This window comes from Vidua macroura, unplaced genomic scaffold (assembly GCF_024509145.1).
Source record: "Vidua macroura isolate BioBank_ID:100142 unplaced genomic scaffold, ASM2450914v1 whyUn_scaffold_146, whole genome shotgun sequence".
Classification (NCBI taxonomy): Eukaryota; Metazoa; Chordata; class Aves; order Passeriformes; family Viduidae; genus Vidua; species Vidua macroura.
In genome coordinates this window covers 90,210-112,833 of record NW_026530554.1, presented here as the reverse complement: position 1 = coordinate 112,833, position 22,624 = coordinate 90,210, and the positions used below count along the sequence as shown (strand labels likewise).

General features: G+C 65.5%; 1 protein-coding gene and 3 long non-coding RNA genes across 5 annotated transcripts; 2 read left to right on the top strand and 2 right to left on the bottom strand.

Annotated features, from left to right (window-relative positions):
- The first annotated feature begins 1,014 nt into the window (after window positions 1–1,014).
- LOC128802690 (uncharacterized) lies at window positions 1,015–1,435 on the top strand. The gene is made up of 3 exons (XR_008435547.1): window positions 1,015–1,058; window positions 1,264–1,372; window positions 1,410–1,435. It is a non-coding gene; the product is annotated as an uncharacterized LOC128802690 (long non-coding RNA).
- A 317-nt stretch (window positions 1,436–1,752) lies between these two features.
- On the bottom strand, window positions 1,753–21,138 carry LOC128802678 (deleted in malignant brain tumors 1 protein-like). The gene is given in 21 exon segments (XM_053969234.1): window positions 1,753–1,887; window positions 1,961–2,062; window positions 3,937–4,257; window positions 5,087–5,458; window positions 7,593–7,850; window positions 8,572–8,644; window positions 9,134–9,261; window positions 10,305–10,353; window positions 10,355–10,635; window positions 13,534–13,857; window positions 14,123–14,176; window positions 14,405–14,446; window positions 14,561–14,602; window positions 15,622–15,970; window positions 16,411–16,455; window positions 16,924–17,273; window positions 18,147–18,172; window positions 18,261–18,726; window positions 20,026–20,349; window positions 20,606–20,659; window positions 21,010–21,138. Coding segments are annotated over 21 exon segments (3,831 nt in total). The 5' UTR covers window positions 21,080–21,138; the 3' UTR covers window positions 1,753–1,786.
- On the bottom strand, window positions 9,385–10,216 carry LOC128802700 (uncharacterized). 2 transcript variants are annotated; one of them, XR_008435558.1, is made up of 3 exons: window positions 10,197–10,216; window positions 9,715–9,734; window positions 9,385–9,445 (listed from the first exon to the last, which is right to left on the bottom strand). It is a non-coding gene; the product is annotated as an uncharacterized LOC128802700 (long non-coding RNA). The 2 variants fall into 2 exon arrangements; XR_008435557.1 differs by lacking the exons at window positions 9,715–9,734; window positions 10,197–10,216 and adding exons at window positions 9,498–9,517; window positions 9,626–9,660 and having other exon boundaries at window positions 9,386–9,445.
- On the top strand, window positions 12,673–12,991 carry LOC128802699 (uncharacterized). The gene is made up of 3 exons (XR_008435556.1): window positions 12,673–12,733; window positions 12,771–12,810; window positions 12,851–12,991. It is a non-coding gene; the product is annotated as an uncharacterized LOC128802699 (long non-coding RNA).
- Window positions 21,139–22,624: the final 1,486 nt, after the last annotated feature.

Genomic DNA, 22,624 nt, shown 5'->3' with positions numbered 1-22,624 from the left:
GGACCTTCCAAAATTCACACCTGTCCCACCTGGGGGATGAGAACACCTGAGATTCACACCTGAGGGGGCGGGGCCTCCCAAAATTCACACCTGGAGAAGAAGAACCTCCCAAAATTCACACCTGGGGGGGTTGGAACTTCCCAGAATTCACACCTGGAGGAATGGAGGACCCGAAAATTCACACCTGTCCCACCTGAGGAGATGGGAACCCCCAAAATTCACACCTGGAGAAGAAGAACCTCCCAAAATTCACACCTGGGGGGTTTGGGACCTCCCAAATTCACACCTGGAGGGTTTGGGACCTCCCAAATTCACACCTGGAGGGCGGGGCACTCCCCAGGTTCTCACCTGGAGGACAAGGAGCCCAAAATTCACACCTGGGGGGGGTGTGGGAACACCTGAGATTCACACCTGGGGGGGTTTGGGATTCCTAAAAATTCACACCTGGGGGGGCGGGGGCCTCCCAAAATCCACACCTGGGGGGGGTGGGGACACCTGAGATTCACACCTGGGGGGGCGTGGCCTCCCAAAATTCACACCTGAGGAATGGGAGCCCCCAAAAGTCACACCTGTCCCACCTGGAGGGATTTGGGAACCCCCAAAATTCACACCTGGGGGGTTTGGAAACACCTGAGATTCACACCTGGAGGGATGGGGGACCCCAAATTCACACCTGTCCCACCTGGGGGGGGTGGGGGAACCCCCAAAATTCACACCTGTGACACCTGGGGGGGGTGGGGAACCCCCAAAATTCACACCTGGAGGGCGGGGCAACCCCCAAAATTCATACCTGTGACACCTGGAGGGGTGGGGACACCTGAGAGTCACACCTGGGGGGGTTGGGATTCCCCACAGTCACACCTGTCACACCTGGGGGGGGTGGGGCCATCAAAACTCACACCTGGAGGCTCCAGACGCCATTTTTTATTGATTCACCTGAGCCCCGCAGGTGCTGCCAAGGGGGGGGGGAGGGGGCCAGGTGAGAGCGGCCAGGTGAGGATTCCAGGTGAGGTTCAGGTGAGAGCGGCCAGGTGAGAGCGGCCAGGTGAGGATTCCAGGTGAGAGTGGCCAGGTGAGGTTCAGGTGAGAGATTCCAGGTGAGGATTTCAGGTGGGGATTTCAGGTGAGGATTCCAGGTGAAGATTCCAGGTAAGGTTCCAGATGAGAGTGGCCAGGTGAGGTTCAGGTGAAGATTCCAGGTGAAGATTCCAGGTAAGGTTCCAGATGAGAGTGGCCAGGTGAGGTTCAGGTGAGAGCAGCCAGGTGAGGATTCCAGGTGAGGATTCCAGGTGAGGATTCCAGGTGAAGATTCCAGGTGAAGATTCCAGGTGAGAGGGGCCAGGTGAGGATCAGGTGAGGATTCCAGGTGAGAGTGGCCAGGTGAGGATCAGGTGAGGATTCCAGGTAAGGTTCCAGGTGAGAGCGGCCAGGTGAGAGTGGCCAGGTGAGGATCAGGTGAGGTTCAGGTGAGGATTCCAGGTGAAGATTCCAGGTAAGGTTCCAGGTGAGAGTGGCCAGGTGAGGTTCAGGTGAGAGGGGCCAGGTGAAGATTCCAGGTGAGGATTCCAGGTGAGGTTCCAGGTGAGAGAGGCCAGGTGAGGTTCAGGTGAGGATTCCAGGTGAGAGCAGCCAGGTAAGAGGGATTGCAGGTGAGAGGCTCAGGTGAGGGATTCCAGCTGAGCTCCAGGCCCCAGGTGAGCTCCAGGTGAGCTCCAGGTGAGTTCCAGGCTCCAGATGAGTTCCAGGCTCCAGGTGAGCCCCGCCAGGTGAGCCCCGCCAGGTGAGCTCAGGGGGCGTCGTCCATCAGCTGCAGCTCCTCGGCCTCGCCAGGTGAGTCCCTCCTGGGCAGGTAAATGGCGCCGGGGGCCCTCGGGGCGTCCAGGTGAGCTGGGGACACACCTGGCGTCACCCGGGCTCACCTGGGCTCGCCTGGGGGGGGCGGGGCAGGTGCGGGACTCACCTGGGACACACCTGGCCCGCAAGGTGAGCCAGAGCAGGGCCCCGCCCAGCGACGTCAGCAGCACCAGCAGCGCCACCAGGTACGCGCAGGTGGGGGCCGCACCTGGCGGGGACAGGTGAGGGGTCGGGGGGAGCCAGCACACCTGTCCTCACCTGTCCTCACCTGTCCTCACCTGCCTCGCCCTGCTCACCTGTCCTCACCTGTCCTCACCTTTCTCACCTGTCCTCACCTGTCCTCACCTGTCCTCACCTGCCTCACCCTGCTCACCTGTCCTCACCTGTCCTCACCTTTCTCACCTGTCCTCACCTGTCCTCACCTGTCCTCACCTGCCTCACCCTGCTCACCTGTCCTTACCTGCCTCGCCTTTCTGACCAGTCCTCACCTGTGCTCACCTGTGCTCACCTGTCCTCACCTGTCCCCACCTGCCTCGCCCTGCTCACTTGTCCTTACCTGCCTTGCCTTTCTCACCTGTCCTCACCTGTCCCATTTTTTTCACCTGTCCCACCCTTCTCACCTGTCCTCACCTGTCCTCACCTGTCCTTACCTGCCTCACCCTGCTCACCTGTCCTCACCTGTCCTCACCTGCTGCACTTTTCTCACCTGTCTTCACCTGTCCTCACCTGTCCCATTTTTCTCACCTGTCCCACCCTTCTCACCTGTCCTCACCTGTCCTTACCTGTCCTTACCTGTTCCACCCTTCTCAGCTGTCCCTGCCTGCCCCACCTGTCCCTACCCGTCCTCACCTGTCCTCACGTGTCCTCACCTGTCCTGGTTTAACCCTTCTCACCTGTCCTAACTCTCCTGGCTCCTCTTCCTCACCTGTCCCACCTTCACCTGCCCTCACCTGTCCTGGCCCTTCCCAGCTCTCCTGGCTCCTCCCTTCACACCTGTCCTGGTTTAATACTTCTCACCTGTCCTGCCCTCACCTGTCCCACCTGTCCTGGTTTAACCCTTCTCACCTGTCCCACCTGTCCTGGCTCCTCCCTTCTCACCTGTCCCACATTTCACACCTGGCCTGGCTCTTCTCACCTGTCCCACCTTCACCTGTCCCACCCCTCCGGGCTCCTCCCTTCTCACCTGTCCTGGTTTAACCCTTCTCACCTGTCCCACCTGTCCTGGCTCCTCCCTTCTCACCTGTCCCACATTTCACACCTGGCCTGGCTCTTCTCACCTGTCCCACCTTTACCTGTCCCACCTTCCCTGGCTCCTCCCTCCTCACCTGTCCCAGTTCTGGTTTCTCACCTGTCCTGGTTTAACCCTTCTCACCTGTCCCACCTGTCCTGGCTCCTCTCTTCACACCTGTCTCACCTTTCACACCTGGCCTGGCTCTTCTCACCTGTCCCACCTTCACCTGTCCCACCCCTCCGGGCTCCTCCCTTCACACCTGGCTGGGTTTAACCCTTCTCACCTGTCCCACTTTTCACACCTGTCCTGGCTCTTCTCACCTGTCCCACCTGTCCTGGCTCCTCCCTCCTCACCTGTCCTGGTTCCTGTTTCTCACCTGTCCCACATTTCATACCTGTCCTGGTTTAACCCTTCTCACCTGTCCTGGTTTAACCCTTCTCACCTGTCCTGGTTCCTGTTTCTCACCTGTCCCGCCTTCACCTGTCCCACCTGTCCTGGCCCTTCTCACCTGTCCTGCTTCCTGTTTCTCACCTGTCCCAGCTCTTCCCCTCACCTGACTTGCACCGGGATTCCTCCCCCACACCTGGGGCTCACCTGAGCCCCTCCCCCACACCTGGAGCCCCTCCCCCACACCTGGGGCTCACCTGAGCCCCTCCCCTCACCTTTGGCCCCTCCCCCCACACCTGGGGCTCACCTGAGCCCCTCCCCCACACCTGGGGCTCACCTGAGCCCCTCCCCCACACCTGGAGCCCCTCCCCCACACCTGGGGCTCACCTGGTGCCCCTCCCCTCACCTTTGGCCCCTCCCCCCACACCTGTCCCTCCCCTTTGGCCCCTCCCCCCGGCGCTCACCTGCGGGCAGGGCGCAGCGCACCTGCGCCGCCCCACCTGTGCAGGTGCTCGGCCCCGCCCCCTCCCGCAGGCACTCCTGCAGCTGCGACTCGGAGCCGTCGCAGGTGAGCCCGGCCAGGTGAGGCCCCGCCCCGGGCAGGTGCGGCCCCACAGGTGCGCCGAGGGCGGGGCCGCAGCCCAGCTGCCGGCACAGCACCTGCGCCTCGGGCAGCCCCCAGGTGAGGCCGCACACCTGCAGCCAGGTGCGCTGCAGCAGCACCTGCACCTGCCCCGCGCAGGGCCCGGGGCCGCCCCGCAGCCGCACCTGGGGGGGGTCGGCACCTGCGGGGAGGGGAGAGCGTCAGGCACACCTGGGCACACCTGGGGGCACCTGGGGGCAGGTGAGCACACCTGGGCACACCTGGGGGCACCTGGGGGCAGGTGAGCACACCTGGGGACACCTGGGGGCACCTGGGGGCAGGTGAGCACACCTGGGCACACCTGGGGGCACCTGGGGGGACATGGGCACACCTGGGCACACCTGGGGGCAGGTGAGGCAGCACCTGGGCACACCTGAGCCCTCCCAAGCACACCTGAGCCCCCCCCCCACCCCTCACCTGTCCCAGGTGCTCACCTGTTCCCCCCAGGTGCTCACCTGTCCCCTCACCTGTCCTCCTGCACCCCTCACCTGTCCCCAGGTGCTCACCTGTCCCAGCCCTCACCTGTCCCCTCACCTGTCCCCCTGCACCCCTCAGTGTCCCCTCACCTGTCCCCACGTTCTCACCTGTCCCCAGGTGCTCACCTGTCCCCCCACCTATCCCACCCCTCACCTGTCCCACCCCTCACCTGTCCCCTCACCTATCCCAGCCCTCACCTGTCCCACCCCTCACCTCTCCCAGCCCTCACCTGTCCCACCCCTCACCTATCCCAGCCCTCACCTGTCCCCTCACCTGTCCCCTCACCTGTCCCCTCACCTGTCCCCCTGCACCCCTCAGTTTCCCCTCACCTGTCCCAGGTGCTCACCTGTCCCACCCCTCATCTGTCCCAGCCCTCACCTGTCCCCCCACCCCTCACCTGTCCCAGGTGCTCACCTGTCCCCTCACCTGTCCCAGCCCTCACCTGTCCCCTCACCTGTCCCCCCCAGGTGCTCACCTGTCCCCCCTGCCCTCACCTGTGCCGTGCTCACCTGCGCACACCACGCCCGCGTCCTCCTCGTGCCCGCAGTCGTGCTCCCCCCAGGGCTGCCGCTCGCACCTGTCCAAGGTGAGCTCCTCACCTGAGCAGCGCACCTGGTCCAGCCACACGGGGCCGGCGCCGGGCCCGAAGCGGGCGCGGCCGGGCGCGCCCAGGGCGGGGCCGCAGCGCACCTGGCGGCAGGTGACCCGCGCGGCCGCCAGGTCCCAGGTGTCGTCGCACACCGTGCCCCACCTGCCCGCGTGGAACACCTCGACGCGCCCCGCGCACCTGTGCGGGCCCCCGGCCAGGCGCACCTGGAGAGGCGCCCCCGGAGCCGCCGGGACAGGTGAGGGCGTGGGGGGCGGGGCTGCGGGGACGGGACAGGTGAGACAGGTGAGACAGGTGAGGGACAGGTGAGACAGGTGAGGGTGTGGGGGCAGGGCTGCGGGGACGGGACAGGTGAGACAGGTGAGGGACAGGTGAGACAGGTGAGACAGGTGAGGGACAGGTGAGACAGGTGAGGGACAGGTGAGGGTGTGGGGGCAGGGCTGCGGGGACAGGGGACAGGTGAGTGCATGGACAGGTGAGACAGGTGAGGGACAGGTGAGACAGATGAGACAGGTGAGAGGTGAGACAGGTGAGGGACAGGTGAGACAGGTGAGGGACAGGTGAGGGACAGGTGAGACAGGTGAGGGACAGGTGAGGGACAGGTGAGACAGGTGAAGGACAGGTGAGACAGGTGAGGGACAGGTGAGGGCGTGGGGGGGCGGGGCTGCGGGGACGGGACAGGTGAGAAAGGTGAGACAGGTGAGAGACAGGTGAGGGCGTGGGGGCAGGGCTGCGGGGATGGGACAGGTGAGACAGGTGAGGGACAGGTGAGAGAGGTGAGGGACAGGTAAGGGCGTGGGGGGCGGGGCTGCGGGGACAGGACAGGTGAGGGATGGACAGGTGAGTGCATGGACAGGTGAGACAGGTGAGTGGGGGACAGGTGAGGGTGTGGGGACGGAGCTGTGGGGAGAGGGGACAGGTGAGTGCATGGACAGGTGAGGGGGGACAGGTGAGTGCATGGACAGGTGAGACAGGTGTGGGACAGGTGAGACAGGTGTGGGGGGCGGGGCTGCGGGGATGGGACAGGTGAGTGCATGAACAGGTGAGACAGGTGAGGGACAGGTGAGGGATGGAGAGGTGAGGACATGGGGCTGTGGGGGACAGGGGACAGGTGAGGGACAGGTGAGTGAATGGACAGGTGAGGGATGAACAGGTGAGACAGGTGAGAGGGGACAGGTGAGAGGGGACAGGTGAGTGATGGAGAAGGACAGGTGAGGGCAGGTAATGGACACCTCACAGCACACCTGTGCCCCACCCCCTACCTGAGCACATCTGTCAGTGCTCACCTGGGCACACCTGTCCCTGCTCACCTGAGCTCACCTGTCAGTGCTCACCTGAGCACACCTGTCCCCGCTCACCTGAGCACACCTGTCCATGCTCACCTGAGCACACCTGTCCCTGCTCACCTGAGCTCACCTGTCAGTGCTCACCTGAGCACACCTGTCCCCGCTCACCTGAGCACACCTGTCAGTGCTCACCTGAGCACACCTGTCCATGCTCCCTGTCCATACCTGTTCGTTCTCAACTGTCCTTACCTGTCCATACCTATTCTCACCTGTCTCTGCTCACCTGTTCCCACCTGTCCGTGCTCACCTGTGCTCACCTCTTCTCACCTGTCCATACCTGTGCTGACCTGAGCTCACCTGTCCATGCTCACCTGTTCTCACCTGTCCTCACCTGCCCACCTGTCCACACCTGTGCTCACATGTTCTCACCTGTCCATAGCTGTGCTCACCTGTGCTCACCTGCCCACCTGTCTGTGCTCACCTGTCCATACCTGTTCTCACCTGACCACGTGTCCATGCTCAGCTGTCCTCACCTGTGCTCACCTGCGCTCACCTGCCCACCTGTCCATGCTCACCTGTCCGTGCTCACCTGTGCTCACCTGTCCTCACCTGTTTTCACCTGTCCATACCTGTCCTCACCTGTTTTCACCTGTCCGTACCTGTGCTCACCTGTCCATACCTGTCCTCACCTGTTTTCACCTGTCCATACCTGAGCTCACCTGTCCATACCTGTGCTCACCTGTCCATACCTGTGGTCACCTGTTCTCACCTGTCCATACCTGTGCTCACCTGTCCATACCTGTCCTCACCTGTTCTCACCTGTCCGTACCTGTTCCCACCTGTCCATACCTGTGCTCACCTGTTCTCACCTGTCCATACCTGTCCTCACCTGTCCTCACCTATCCGTACCTGTCCTCACCTGTCCGTACCTGTTCTCACCTGTCCGTACCTGTTCTCACCTGTCCGTACCTGTTCCCACCTGTCCATACCTGTCCTCACCTGTCCATACCTGTGCTCACCTGTCCATACCTGTGCTCACCTGTTCCCACCTGTCCATGCTCACCTGTGCTCACCTGTGCTCACCTGTGCCCACCTGTCCGTGCTCACCTGCGCACTCCACCGCCGCGTCGCGTTCGTGCCCGCAGGTGTTGCTGCCCCAGGGGGGGGCGGGGCAGTGCCCCAGGTGCCGCTCGCTGCCCGCGCAGGTGAGCTCGCTCAGCCACACCTGGCCCGAGCCCCGCCCGAAGCGCGCCCCGCCCGGGGCCGCCAGCGCCGGCCCGCAGCGCACCTGGCGGCACACCACCTGTGGGCAGGTGAGCACACCTGGGTGAGGCCTGGGAACACACCTGGGGCAGGTGAACACACCTGGGGGGCCTTAAATACACCTGAGATACCTTAAACACACCTGGGCAGGTAAACACACCTGGGGCAGGTAAAGACACCTGAGAGACCTTAAACACATCTGGGGCAGGTAAACACACCTGGGGGGCCTTAAACACACCTGAGAGACCTTAAACACACCTGTGGGCAGGTGAGCACACCTGGGTGAGTCCTGGGAACACACCTGGGGCAGGTAAACACACCTGGGGGGCCTTAACACACCTGAGATACCTTAAACACACCTGGGCAGGTAAACACACCTGGGCAGGTAAACACACCTGAGATACCTTAAACACACCTGGGCAGGTAAACACACCTGGGGGGCCTTAAACACACCTGGGGGCAGGTAAACACACCTGGGGGCAGGTGAACACACCTGGGGCAGGTAAACACACCTGGGGGGCCTTAACACACCTGAGATACCTTAAACACACCTGGGCAGGTAAACACACCTGGGCAGGTAAACACACCTGGGGCAGGTAAACACATCTGAGAGACCTTAAACACACCTGGGGCAGGTAAACACACCTGGGGGGCCTTAAGCACACCTGGGGGGCCTTAAACACACCTGGGGGGCTTTAAACACACCTGGGCAGGTAAAGACACCTGAGAGACCTTAAATACACCTGGGTGACCTTAAACACACCTGAGAGTCCTTAAACACACCTGGGGGACTTTAAATACACCTGGGGGCAGGTAAACACACCTGGGTGACCCCAAACACACCTGGGTGAGCCCAAGGAGACACCTGAGCTCACCTGGGCACCTGCAGGGCTCACCTGTGCAGCCCCCCAGCCTCACCTGAGCCCCCCTGTGCTCACCTGAGCCCCCCAGCCTCACCTGAGCCCACCTGCGCTCACCTGAGCCCCCCTGCCCTCACCTGTGCTCACCTGAGCCCCCCTGTGCTCACCTGAGCCCCCCTGCCCTCACCTGTGCTCACCTGAGCCCCCCTGTGCTCACCTGAGCCCCCCTGCCCTCACCTGTCCCCCCAGCCTCACCTGGCCGCACCTGTGCTCACCTGTGCAGCCCCTCCTGCCCTCACCTGAGCCCCCCTGTGCTCACCTGAGCCCCCCTGTGCTCACCTGAGCCCCCCTGCCCTCACCTGTGCTCCCCTGAGCCCACCTGTGCTCACCTGTCCCCCCTGCCCTCACCTGTCCCCCCCTGCCCTCACCTGTCCCCCCGCGCTCACCTGAGCCCACCTGTGCTCACCTGTCCCCCCCTGCCCTCACCTGTCCCCCCGCGCTCACCTGTCCCCCCCCTGTGCTCACCTGGGCGTCGCTCAGGTCCCAGCCGTGGTCGCACACGGTGCCCCAGCGCCCCTCGTGCAGCACCTCCACCCTACCTGCGCACAGGTGCGGCCCGGCCGCCAGCCGCACCTCACCTGAGCTCGAGTTACCTGTGGGGACGCACAGGTGAGGCCCCGGCGCCGGCTGAGCCTCACCTGGACAGGTGAGACCCGCCCTAAAGGAGCACAGCACACCTGTGCACGGCACACCTGTGCACGGCACACCTGTGCACACCTGTCCTCACCTGTGCACACCTGCCCATGCCTCACCTGTCCACATCACACCTGTGCACACCTGTCCACAGCACATCTGTGCACACCTGTCCATAGCACACCTGCACACACACCTGTGCACACCTGTCCATGCCTCACCTGTACACAGCACACCTGTGCACACCTGTCCATAGCACACCTGTCCTCACCTGTCCACACCTGTCCTCCCTTGTGCACACCTGTCCATGCCTCACCTGCACACACACCTGCACACACCTGTCCATAGCACACCTGCACACCTCAGCACACCTGCATGCACCTGTGCACACCTGCACTCACCTCCGCACACACCTGTGCACACCTGTCCGTGCCTCACCTGTGCACACCTGCACACACCTGTGCCTCACCTGCTCACACCTGCGCACACCTGGCACACCTGTCCGTGCCTCACCTGCTCACACCTGCGCACACCTGAGCACACCTGTGCCTCACCTGCGCACACCTGTGCACACCTGCGCACACCTGTGCCTCACCTGCTCACACCTGCGCACACCTGAGCACACCTGTGCCTCACCTGCGCACACCTGTGCACACCTGCGCACACCTGTGCCTCACCTGCTCACACCTGCGCACACCTGGCACACCTGTGCCTCACCTGCGCACACCTGCGCACACCTGTCCTTATCACACCTGCGTACACCTGCTCACACCTGCGTACACCTGCGCTCACCTGTGCGTGCCTCACCTGCGCACACCTGTGCGTGCCTCACCTGCGCACACCTGTGCCTCACGTGCGCACACCTGTGCGTGCCTCACCTGCGCACACCTGGCACACACCTGCACACACCTGTCCGTGCCTCACCTGCGCACACCTGCGCACACCTGCGCACACCTGGCACACCTGTGCGTGCCTCACCTGCGCACACCTGTGCGTGCCTCACCTGCGCACACCACGCCCGCGTCCTCGCCGTGGTGGCAGTTGTTCTCCCCCCCAGGTGCGGTGGGCGCACCTGAAGAAGTCGGGCTCCTCCCCCGTGCAGGTGACGTCATCGAGCCAGATGGGCCCCTCCCCCCGGCCGTACCTGGCCGCGCCCGGCGCCTCCAGGGCGGGGCCGCAGCCCAGGTGAGCGCAGAGCACCTGCGCCTGCCGCGGGCCCCAGGCGTCGTCGCACACGGTGCCCCACAGGTGCGCGTGCAGCACCTCCACCCGCCCCGCGCACCTGTCGGGCGCACCTGAGAGGCGCACCTGGGGCGGGGCCGGCACCGCCGAGGCTGCAACGGAGGGGAGGGGAGGGGAGGGGTCACCTGGGGCAGGTGAGGGACAGGTGAGGGGAGGGGTCACCTGGGACAGGTGAGGGACAGGTGAGGGGAGGGGTCACCTGGGGCAGGTGAGGGACAGGTGAGGGGAGGGGTCACCTGGGACAGGTGAGGGACAGGTGAGGGGATGGGGTTACCTGGAACAGGTGAGGGACAGGTGAGGGGAGGGGTCACCTGGGACAGGTGAGGGACAGGTGAGGGGTTGGGGTCACCTGGGGCAGGGGAGGGACAGGTGAGGGGAGGGGTCACCTGAGGCAGGTGAGGGACAGGTGAGGGGTTGGGGTCACCTGGGGCAGGGGAGGGACAGGTGAGGGGAGGGGTCACCTGGGGCAGGTGAGGGGGGCAGGGTTACCTGGGGCAGGTGAGGGACAGGTGAGGGGTTGGGGTCACCTGGGGCAGGGGAGGGACAGGTGAGGGGTTGGGGTTACCTGGGACAGGTGAGGGGAGGGATTACCTGGGACAGGTGTGGGACAGGTGAGGGGGGCAGGGTTACCTGGGACAGGTGAGGGGGCAGGGTTATCTGAGACAGGTGAGGGACAGGTGTGGGACAGGTGTGGGGAGGGGTTAGCAGGGACAGGTGAGGGGTTGGGGTTACCTGGGGCAGGTGAAAGGGGCAGGGTTACCTGGGGCAGGTGAGGGACAGGTGAGGGGATGGGGTTACCTGGGGCAGGTGAGGGACAGGTGAGGGGGGCAGGGTCACCTGGGACAGGTGAGGGACAGGTGAGGGGGCAGGGTTATCTGAGACAGGTGTGGGACAGGTGTGGGGAGGGGTTAGCAGGGACAGGTGAGGGACAGGTGAGGGGTTGGGGTTACCTGGGGCAGGTGAGGGACAGGTGAGGGGGGCAGGGTTACCTGGGACAGGTGAGGGGAGGGGTCACCTGGGGCAGGTGAGGGACAGGTGAGGGGGGCAGGGTTACCTGGGACAGGTGAGGGGAGGGGTCACCTGGGGCAGGTGAGGGACAGGTGAGGGGAGGGGTTACCTGGGGTAGGTGAGGGGAGGGGTCACCTGGGACAGGTGTGGGACAGGTGTGGGTAGGGGTCACCTGGGACAGGTGAGGGGAGAGGTCACCTGGGGCAGGTGAGGGACAGGTGAGGGGTTGGGGTCACCTGGGGCAGGTGAGGGACAGGTGAGGGGGGCAGGGTTACCTGGGACAGGTGAGGGGAGGGGTCACCTGGGGCAGGTGAGGGGAGGGGTCATCTGGGGCAGGTGAGGGACAGGTGAGGGGTTGGGGTTACCTGGGGCAGGTGAGGGACAGGTGAGGGGAGGGGTCACCTGGGACAGGTGTGGGACAGGTGTGGGGGGCAGGGTTACCTGGGACAGGTGAGGGGTTGGGGTTACCTGGGACAGGTAAGGAGGGCTGGGTTACCTGGGGCAGGTGAGGGACAGGTGAGGGGTTGGGGTTACCTGGGACAGGTGAGGGACAGGTGAGGGGATGGGGTTACCTGGGGCAGGTGAGGGGAGGGGTCACCTGGGACAGGTGAGGAGGGCTGGGTCACCTGGGGCAGGTGAGGGACAGGTGAGGAGATGGGGTTACCTGGGACAGGTGAGGGACAGGTGAGGGGAGGGGTCACCTGGGACAGGTGGGGTTGGGGTTACCTGGGACAGGTGAGTGGTTGGGGTCGCCTGAGGCAGGTGAGGGACAGGTAAGGGGGGCAGGGTTAACTGGGACAGGTGAGGGGAGGGGTCACCTGGGGCAGGTGAGGGGAGGGGTCACCTGGGGCAGGTGAGGGGGGCAGGGTTAACTGGGACAGGTGTGGGACAGGTGTGGGTAGGGCTCACCTGGGGCAGGTGAGGGGAGGGGTCACCTGGGGCAGGTGAGGGACAGGTGTGGGGAGGGGTCACCTGGGGCAGGTGAGGGGGGCAGGGTTATCTGAGACAGGTGAGGGACAGGTGTGGGACAGGTGTGGGGAGGGGTTAGCAGGGACAGGTGAGGGGTTGGGGTCACCTGGGGCAGGTGAGGGACAGGTGAGGGGATGGGGTTACCTGGGGCAGGTGAGGGGTCACCTGGGGCAGGTGAGGGACAGGTGAGGGGGGCAGGGTTACCTGGGACAGGTGAGGGACAGGTGTGGGTAGGGGTCACCTGGGACAGGTGAGGGGATGGGGTTACCTGGGACAGGTGAGGGGTTGGGGTTATCTGGGACAGGTGAGGGGAGGGATTACCTGGGACAGGTGGGGTTGGGGTTACCTGGGGCAGGTGAGGGACTGGTGAGGGGCAGGGTTAACTAAGGGTTACCTGGGGACAGGTGAGGGGCAGGGCCAGGTGTGTCCCAGGTGTGTCCCAGCATGGCCTCAGGTGTGCCCAGGTGCGCCCTCCCCTCCCCCTCACCCATCCCCTCCAACCCCCATAGTCCAGGTGCGCTCACCTGTCCCCTCACCTGCGCACACCTGAGCTCACCTGTCTCTCAGCACACCTGAGCTCACCTGGGCACACTCAGCAGCGCACCTGAGCTCACCTGCCTCACCTGCGCACACCTGAACTCACCTGTCCCCACTCCTGCTCACCTGAGCCCACCTGTCCACACCTGAGCCCACCTGATCTCACCTGTCCACACCTGAGCCCACCTGATCTCACCTGCCCACATTCACCTGAGCCCACCTGAGCACACCTGAGCACACCTGAGCCTACCTGAGCCCACCTGAGCCCACCTGTCTGCACTCCTGAGCCCACCTGAGCCCACCTGATCTCACCTGCCCACATTCACCTGAGCTCACCTGTCCCACCTGTCTGCACTCCTGAGCCCACCTGAGCACACCTGATCTCACCTGCCCACATTCACCTGAGCTCACCTGTCCCACCTGTCTGCACTCCTGAGCCCACCTGAGCACACCTGATCTCACCTGCCCTCCCTCACCTGCGCACGCGGCGCCGGCGTCCTCGGCGTGGTTGCAGGTGTGCGTCCCCCAGGTGTGCCCGGGGCACTGGGCCAGGTGAGCCTCGCTGCCGGCGCACCTGAGCCCGTCCAGCCACACCGGCCCCGCCCCCTCGCCGAACTGCGCCGCGCCCGGCGCCCACAGGGCGGGGCCGCAGCGCACCTGGCGGCAGGTGACGGCCGCGGCCGCCAGGTCCCAGGTGTCGTCGCACACCGTGCCCCACCTGCCCGCGTGGAACACCTCGACGCGCCCCGCGCACCTGTGCGGGCCCCCGGCCAGGCGCACCTGGCCCTCCTCGGGCTCACCTGGGCCGCGGGACGGGGACAGGTGAGCTCAGATGGGCGTGGCCCGGCCTCACCTGGGCGTGCCCTGGGCTCACCTGGGCACCAGGAGCTCACCTGGGCACTCCAGGGCTCACCTGGGCACCAGGAGCTCACCTGGGCACTCCAGGGGCTCACCTGAGGGTTCTGGGGTCGCACCTGGAACATGGAACAGGGACAGGTGAGCTCACCTGAGTGCCAGGGGCTCACCTGGGCACTCCAGGGCTCACCTGGGCACTCCAGGGCTCACCTGGGGGTATCAGGGGCTCACCTGAGGGTTCCGGGGTCACAGCTGGGGGCACACCTGGAACACGGAACAGGGACAGGTGAGCTCACCTGGGCTGCCCCCCCAGCCAGGTGCACCAGGGGCTCACCTGGGTGTGCCACATGCTCACCTGGGGGGGTCAGGGGCTCACCTGAGGGCTCCACAGTCACACCTGGAACACGGAACAGGGACAGCTGAGCTCACCTGGGCACACCAGGGGCTCACCTGGGGGTGTCAGGTGCTCACCTGGGGGTGTCAGGTTCTCACCTGGGGGTTCCGGGGTTGCACCTGAGGGCGGCGGGGCTGCACCTGGGACACGGAACACGGACAGGTGAGCTCACCTGGGCGGGGCCAGCCCCACCTGAGCCAGGTGCGGGCGTGGTTCAGCAGCCCCCAGCTCACCTGGGGACACCTGGGGCTCACCTGAGGGTGCCGGGCTCACACCTGGCTCAGGCAGGGACACACCTGGAGCACAAAGCAAGGGCAGGTGAGCTCACCTGGGCACTCCAGGGGCTCACCTGGGGGTGCTGGGGCCTCACCTGGAGCACATGGGGGGAGCTGGGCAGGTGAGCTCACCTGGCTGGTGCCCCAGCTGTGCCCAGGTGTGCCCCAGGTGTGTCATGGGATATTCCCAGCTGTGCCCAGGTGTGCCCCAGGTGACCCCAGCTGTGCCCAGGTGTCTTCAGGTGTGCCCAGGTGTGTCTGTGCATATCCCCAGGTGTCCCCAGGTGTAATCAGTTGTGCCCAGGTGTGTCCCAGGTGTGTCTGGATCTCCCCAGGTGTGTCCCAGGTGTGCCCAGGTGTCCCCAGGCGTTCTGTGGGTGTGCCCAGGTGTCCCCAGCTGTGCCCAGGTGTGTCCCAGGTGTCCCCAGGTGTGTCCCAGGTGTGCCCAGGTGTTCTGTGGCTGTGCCCAGGTGTGCCCAGGTGTGTCCCAGGTGTGTCCCAGCTGTCCCCAGGTGTATCCTAGGTGTGTCCCAGGTGTGTCCCCAGGTGTATCCCAGCTGTACTCCCAGGTGTGTCCCAGGTGTCCCCAGGTGTCCCTAGGTGTCCCCAGGTGTGCCCAGGTGTGTCCCCAGGTGTGTCCCAGCTGTCCCCAGGTGTATCCTAGGTGTGTCCCAGGTGTGTCCCCAGGTGTATCCCAGCTGTACTCCCAGGTGTAACCCAGGTGTCCCCAGGTGTTCTGTGGGTGTGCCCAGGTGTCCCCAGGTTTACCCAGGTGTGTCCCAGCTGTGCCCAGGTGTGTCCCAGGTGTGTCCCCAGGTGATTCCCAGCTGTGTCCAGGTGTGTCCCCAGCTGTCCCCAGGTGTCCCCAGGTGTCCCCAGGTGTGTCCCAGCTGTGCCCAGGTGTGTCCCAGGTGTCCCCAGCTGTGCCCAGCTGTGTCCAGGTGTGTCCCCAGGTGTCCCCAGGTGTGTCCCAGCTGTACCCCCAGGTGTGTCCCAGGTGTGCCCCTCCCGCCTCACCTGCGCAGGTGCCCCGGGCTCACCTGGCTCGGCGCAGGTGACGGCGGCGTGCGGGCAGGGGGGGGCGCCCCAGGCCCTCACCTGGCACTCCAGCAGGTTCCCCTCGCCGCCCTCGCACCTGAGCGACTCCACCCAGGTGAGCTCGTCGCGGGGCACGCTCACCTGGGCGGCGCGGAGGGCGGGGCCGCAGCCCAGGTAGCGGCAGGCGACGCGCGCGGCGGGCAGCGCCCAGGTGAGGCCGCAGACCCCGCCCCAGCGCCCCTCGTGCCGCACCTGCAGGCGGCCGGCGCACCTGTGCGGGCCCCCGGCCAGGCGCAGGTGAACCAGGTCAGCCAGGCCCGAACCTGCCGGGGGGGGGACAGGTGAGAGTGGGACAGGTGAGGGGCAGGTGAGAGTGGGACAGGTGAGGGCGGGGCAGGTGAGAGTGGGACAGGTGAGGGGCAGGTGAGAGTGGGACAGGTGAGGGCGGGGCAGGTGAGAGACAGGTGAGGGACAGGTGAGAATGGGACAGGTGAGGGGCTTCGGTCACAGCCCACCTGTCCTCACCTGTCCCTCACCTGCGCAAACCCATCCCACCTGTTCCCGTCCCTCACCTGTCCCCCACCCCTCACCTGCGCACACCTGCACACACCTGTCCCTCACCTGCGCACACCTGTCCCATCTCTCACCTGGCCCACCCCTTACCTGCCCCACCTGCCCCACTTGTCTCACCTGTGCACACCTGTCCTATTTCTCACCTGTCCCACCTGTCTCACCTGCGCACACCTGTTGCTCTCACCTGTCTCACCTGTCCCTCACCAGTCCCTCACCTGTCTCTCACCTGTCTCACCTGTCCCAGGTGCCTCACCTGCGCACACCTGTCCCACCTGTGTCTCACCTGTCCCACCTGTCCCAGCTGCCTCACCTGCACACACCTGTTGCTCTCACCTGTCTCTTACCTGTCCCAGGTGCCTCACCTGTGCACACCTGTCCCATCTCTCACCTGTCCCAGCTGCCTCACCTGTCTTACGTGTCCCACCTGTCCCAGGTGCCTCACTTGCACACACCTGTCTCACCTCTGTCTCACCTGTCCCAGGTGCCTCACTTGTCTCACCTGTCTCACCTGTCCCATCTGTCTCACCTGTCTCACCTGTCACAGGTGCCTCACCTGCACACACCTGTCTCACCTGTCCCTCACCTCTCACCTGTCACACCTGTGTCTCACCTGTCCCTCACCTGTCTCACCTGCGCACACCTGTCTCACCTGTCCCTCACCTGTCTCTCACCTGTCTCACCTGTCCCTCACCTGTCTCTCACCTGCGCACACCTGCCTCACCTGCGCACACGACGCCGGCGTCCTCGCTGTGCTGGCAGCTGTGCACTCCCCACCCTCTGTGGCGGCACTCGTGGGGCGCGGCCTCCTCACCTGTGCAGGTGAGCCTGTCCAGCCAGACGGGGCCGCGGCCGGGCCCGAAGCGCGCGCGGGGCGGGGCCGCGATCACCTGCCCGCAGCCCAGGTAGCGGCAGACGACGGCGGCGGCGGGGAAGGCCCAGCCGTCGTCGCACACCGTGCCCCACCTGCCCAGGTGCAGCACCTCCACCCGGCCCGCGCACGCACCTGGCCCGTCCGCCAGGCGCACCTGAGGGGGCGTGGCCAGCGCCCAGCCTGGGCGGGAGGACAGGGGAGGGACAGGTGAGAGACAGGTGAGAGTGGGACAGGTGAGACTGGGACAGGTGAGGGACAGGGGAGGGACAGGTGAGAGTGGGACAGGTGAGGGACAGGTGAGGGACAGGTGAGGGACAGGTGAGGGACAGGAGAGAGTGGGACAGGTGAGGGAAAGGAGAGAGTGGGACAGGTGAGGGACAGGTGAGGGACAGGTGAGGGACAGGTGAGGGACAGGTGAGGGGGACAGGTGAGGGACAGGGGAGGGACAGGTGAGGGACAGGTGAGAGAGAGGTGAGGGAATAGGTGAGGGGACAGGTGAGGGACAGGTGAGAGAGGGACAGGTGAGGGACAGGTGAGAGGGACAGGTGAGGGAATAGGTGAGGGAGAGCTCAGGTGAGGGGGGACAGGTGAGAGGGTGGGGCGGGTCAGGTGTGACCTGGGCAGGTGATGGTGGAACTCAGGTGAGGGAGGGCAGGTGAGATCTGGGCAGGTGAGGGAGGGGCACAGGTGTGCTCTGGGCAGGTGAGGGAGGGGCACAGGTGTGCTCTGGGCAGGTGAGGGGCACAGGTGTGACCTGGACAGGTGAGGGAGGGGCCAGGTATGACCTGGGCAGGTGAGGGAGGGGCACAGGTGTGCTCTGGGCAGGTGAGGGAGGGGCCTGGTGTGACCTGGACAGGTGACGGGGGGACAGGTGTGCTCTGGGCAGGTGAGGGAGGGGCCAGGTGTGCTCTGGGCAGGTGAGGGAGGGGCACAGGTGTGACCTGGACAGGTGACGGGGGGACAGGTGTGCTCTGGGCAGGTGAGGGAGGGGCCAGGTGTGCTCTGGGCAGGTGAGGGAGGGGCCAGGTGTGCTCTGGGCTGGCTGACAGGTGAGGGTGGGGCTCAGGTAACGGCCCAGCTCACCTGGGGGAGGGGTGGGGGAGGGGCACCTGAGCGGGACAGGTGAAGGGGGGGGAGGGGCAGGTGGGGGTGGGGGTTCACAGGTGTGACGTGGCCAGGTGAGGCTCCCACACCCACCTGAGCACACCTGAGCCGTCCCCCACACCTGAGCCACCTGCCCAGCTGAGGGTGACGTCACACCCACCTGAGCACGTGACGTTGGCCACGCCCCCCCGGGCACAGGTGCGCTCCCGCCAGGGCCCCGCCCTGCACTGCCTCAGGTCGCTCTCGGTGCCTTTGCAGCTCACCTGTTCCAGCCACACCTGGCCAGGTGCGGCCCCAGGTGTGGCCCCAGGTGTGGCCCCAGGTGCACCCTCAGGTGTGGCCCCAGGTGCACCCTCAGGTGCGTCCCCAGGTGCGTCCCCAGGTGCGTCCAGGGGGGTCCCGCAGCCCAGGTACCTGCAGACCACCTGAGCCTCCCGCGGGCCCCAGGTGTGCCCGCAGACCCCGGCCCACCTGCCCAGGTGCAGCAGCTCCACCCTCCCCGCGCAGCGGTGCCGGCCCCCGGCCAGGCGCAGGTGAGGCGGCTCCGGCTCCAGCGAGTCTGCAACACCTGGGCTGATCAGGACAGGTAACCCGGGCACCCCCAGGTGACCCCAGGTAACCCCAGGTGACCCCAGGTAACTCCCAGGTAACTCCCAGGTAACTCCCAGGTGACCCCAGGTAACTCCCAGGTAACCCCAGGTGACCCCAGGTGACCCCCAGGTAACCCCAGGTAACCCCAGGTGACCCCAGGTAACTCCCAGGTAACTCCCAGGTAACTCCCAGGTAACCCCAGGTGACCCCAGGTAACCCCAGGTGACCCCAGGTAACTCCCAGGTAACTCCCAGGTAACTCCCAGGTGACCCCAGGTGACCCCAGGTGACCCCAGGTAACTCCCAGGTAACTCCCAGGTGACCCCAGGTGACCCCAGGTAAATGCCAGAAAAACCCCAGGTAACCCCAGGTATCCACAGGTAACCCCAGGTAACCTCACCTGAGTACACCTGTCCATACCTGCACACCTGTGCTCACCTGTCCCACCTGTCCATCACCTCTCTCACTTGTCCCACCTGTCTCACCTGTGCACACCTGTCCCACCTGTCCCACCTGCCCATGCTCGCCTGTCTCACCTGCCACACCTGCCATAGCTGCCCCACTTGCACACACCTGTCCCCCACCTGTCCCACCTGTCCCTCACCTGTCCCACCTGTCCCACCTCTCTCACCTGTCTCACCTGTCCCTCACCTGTCTCACCTGTCCCTCACCTGTCCCACCTGTCTCACCTGTCTCACCTGTCCCACCTGTCCCTCACCTGTCCCACCTGTGGCACCTGTCTCACCTGTCCCTCACCTGTCCCACCTGTCCCACCTGTCTCACCTGTCTCACCTGTCCCTCACCTGTCCCACCTGTCCCACCTGTCCCTCACCTGTCTCACCTGTCCCACCTGTCCCTCACCTGTCTCACCTGTCCCTCACCTGTCCCACCTGTCTCACCTGTCCCTCACCTGTCCCACCTGTCCCTCACCTGTCTCACCTGTCCCTCACCTGTCCCACCTGTCTCACCTGTCTCACCTGTCCCTCACCTGTCCCACCTGTCCCTCACCTGTCTCACCTGTCCCTCACCTGTCTCACCTGTCCCACCTGTCCCTCACCTGTCTCACCTGTCCCTCACCTGTCCCACCTGTCTCACCTGTCCCACCTGTCCCACCTGTCCCTCACCTGTCTCACCTGTCCCTCACCTGTCCCTCACCTGTCCCACCTGTCCCACCTGTCTCACCTGTCCCTGCTCACCTGTCCCACCTCTCTCACCTGTCCCACCTGTCCCACCTGTCTCACCTGTCCCACCTGTCCCACCTGTCTCACCTGCGCACACGGCGCCGGCGTCCTCCCCGTGCTGGCAGTCGTTGCGGCCCCAGGTGTGGGCGGGGCACTGGGCCAGGTGCGCCTCGCTGCCGCTGCAGTTGGTCTGGTCCAGCCAGATCGCACCTGAGCCACGCCCGAACTGCGCCGCGCCCGGCGCCCACAGGGCGGGGCCGCAGCGCACCTGGCGGCAGGTGACGGCCGCGGCCGCCAGGTCCCAGGTGTCGTCGCACACCGTGCCCCACCTGCCCGCGTGGAACACCTCGACGCGCCCCGCGCACCTGTGCGGGCCCCCGGCCAGGCGCACCTGGCCCTCCTCGGGCTCACCTGGGCCGCGGGACGGGGACAGGTGAGCTCAGCTGGGCGTGGCCCGACCTCACCTGGGCGTGCCCCGGGCTCACCTGGGCACTCCAGGGCTCACCTGGGCACTCCAAGGCTCACCTGAGTGCCAGGGGCTCACCTGGGCATGCCAAGGGCTCACCTGGGCACACCAGGGCTCACCTGGGCACTCCAGGCTTCACCTGGGCACTCCAGGGGCTCACCTGGGCACACCAGGCTTCACCTGGGGGTGTCAGGGACTCACCTGAGGGTTCCGGGGTCGCACCTGAGGACGGCAGGGCGGCACCTGGGGGCACACCTGGAGCACAGGACAGGTGAGCTCACCTGGGCACTCCAGGGGCTCACCTGGCGTGGAGAGCGGGGAGGTCTCACCTGAGCCCCTCCCCCACCTGTGCCCCAAACTGTGCCCAGGTGTGGCCTCACCTGTCCCCTCCCCCCTCACCTGTCCCCTCCCCCCCTCACCTGTCCCAGTTCTCACCTGTCCCCCCCCCCCCACCTGTCCCCTCTCCCCTCACCTGTCCCCTCCCTCCCCTCATCTGTCCCCTCCCCCCCTCACCTGTCCCGGTTCTCACCTGTCCCCTCCCCCCTCACCTTTCCCACCCCCCTCACCTGTCCCCTCCCCCCTCACCTGTCTCCCCCCCCACTCACCGCAGAGCCCCCACAGGTGCAGCAGCAGCCCCAGGTGAGCCCGCAGGTAACGGGGGCCCCAAATCCTCATGGCGGGGGGGACAGGTGAGCTCAGGTGAGCTCAGGTGAGTTCAGATGGGCTCAGGTGCGCTCAGGTGAGCTCAGGTGAGTTCAGATGGGCTCAGGTGGGCTCAGGTGCACTCAGGTGAGCTCAGGTGAGCTCAGGTGAGTTCAGATGGGCTCAGGTGGGCTCAGGTGGGCTCAGGTGGGCTCAGGTGCACTCAGGTGGGCTCAGGTGAGCTCAGGTGGGCTCAGGTGAGCTCAGGTGAGTTCAGGTGGGTTCAGGTGGGCTCAGGTGAGCTCAGGTGGGCTCAGGTGAGCTCAGGTGAGTTCAGGTGGGTTCAGGTGGGCTCAGGTGGGCTCAGGTGAGCTCAGGTGGGCTCAGGCACAGGTGAGAAGGCGTGGCCACCACAGGTGAGGTCTCCGGAGAGGCCGAGCTGGGACAGGTGAGGGACCTGGACAGGTGAGGGGGGAGGGGACAGGTGAAGGGGGGAGGGAAAGGTGAAGGGGCACAGGTGAGAGCCAGCACAGGTGAAGGGGGGACAGGTGAGGGCTCAGCACAGGTGAGATCCAGCACAGGTGAAGGTCAGCACAGGTGAGGGTCAGGACAGGTGAGGGTCAGGACAGGTGAGGGTCAGGACAGGTGAGGGTCAGCACAGGTGAGGGGTCAGGACAGGTGAGGGGTCAGGACAGGTGAGGGTCAGGACAGGTGAGGGGTCAGGACAGGTGAGGGTCAGCACAGGTGAGGGTCAGCACAGGTGAGGGTCAGCACAGGTGAGATCCAGCACAGGTGAGGGTCAGCACAGGTGAGGGTCAGCACAGGTGAGGGTCAGCACAGGTGAGATCCAGCACAGGTGAGGGTCAGCACAGGTGAGGGTCAGGACAGGTGAGGGTCAGCACAGGTGAGATCCAGCACAGGTGAGGGTCAGCACAGGTGAGGGTCAGCACAGGTGAGGGTCAGCACAGGTGAGATCCAGCACAGGTGAGGGTCAGCACAGGTGAGGGTCAGGACAGGTGAGGGTCAGGACAGGTGAGGGGTCAGGACAGGTGAGGGTCAGCACAGGTGAGATCCAGCACAGGTGAGGGTCAGGACAGGTGAGGGTCAGCACAGGTGAGGGTCAGCACAGGTGAGGGGTCAGCACAGGTGAGATCCAGCACAGGTGAGGGGTCAGCACAGGTGAGGGTCCCCCCAGTGGTTGAAGACCCCTCCCCCCCCCACCTGAGCCAGGTGTCCATCCCCAGGTGTGCCCCCAGCCCCGGGTGCCCCTCAGGTGACCCCCAAGTGTGTGCTCGCCACCAGCTGTGCCCAGGTGTGCCCAGCTGTGCCCAGGTGTGTCTGTGGGTGTGCCCAGGTGTGTCTGTGGGTGTGCCCAGGTGCCCCAGGTGTCCCCAGGTGTGTCTGTGGGTGTGCCCAGGTGTGCCCAGGTGTGCCCAGGTGTGTCTGTGGGTGTGCCCAGCTGTGCCCAGGTGTGCCCAGGTGTGCCCAGGTGTGCCCAGGTGTGCCCAGGTGTGTCTGTGGGTGTGCCCAGGTGTGCCCAGGTGTGCCCAGGTGTGCCCAGCTGTGCCCGTTCCTCAC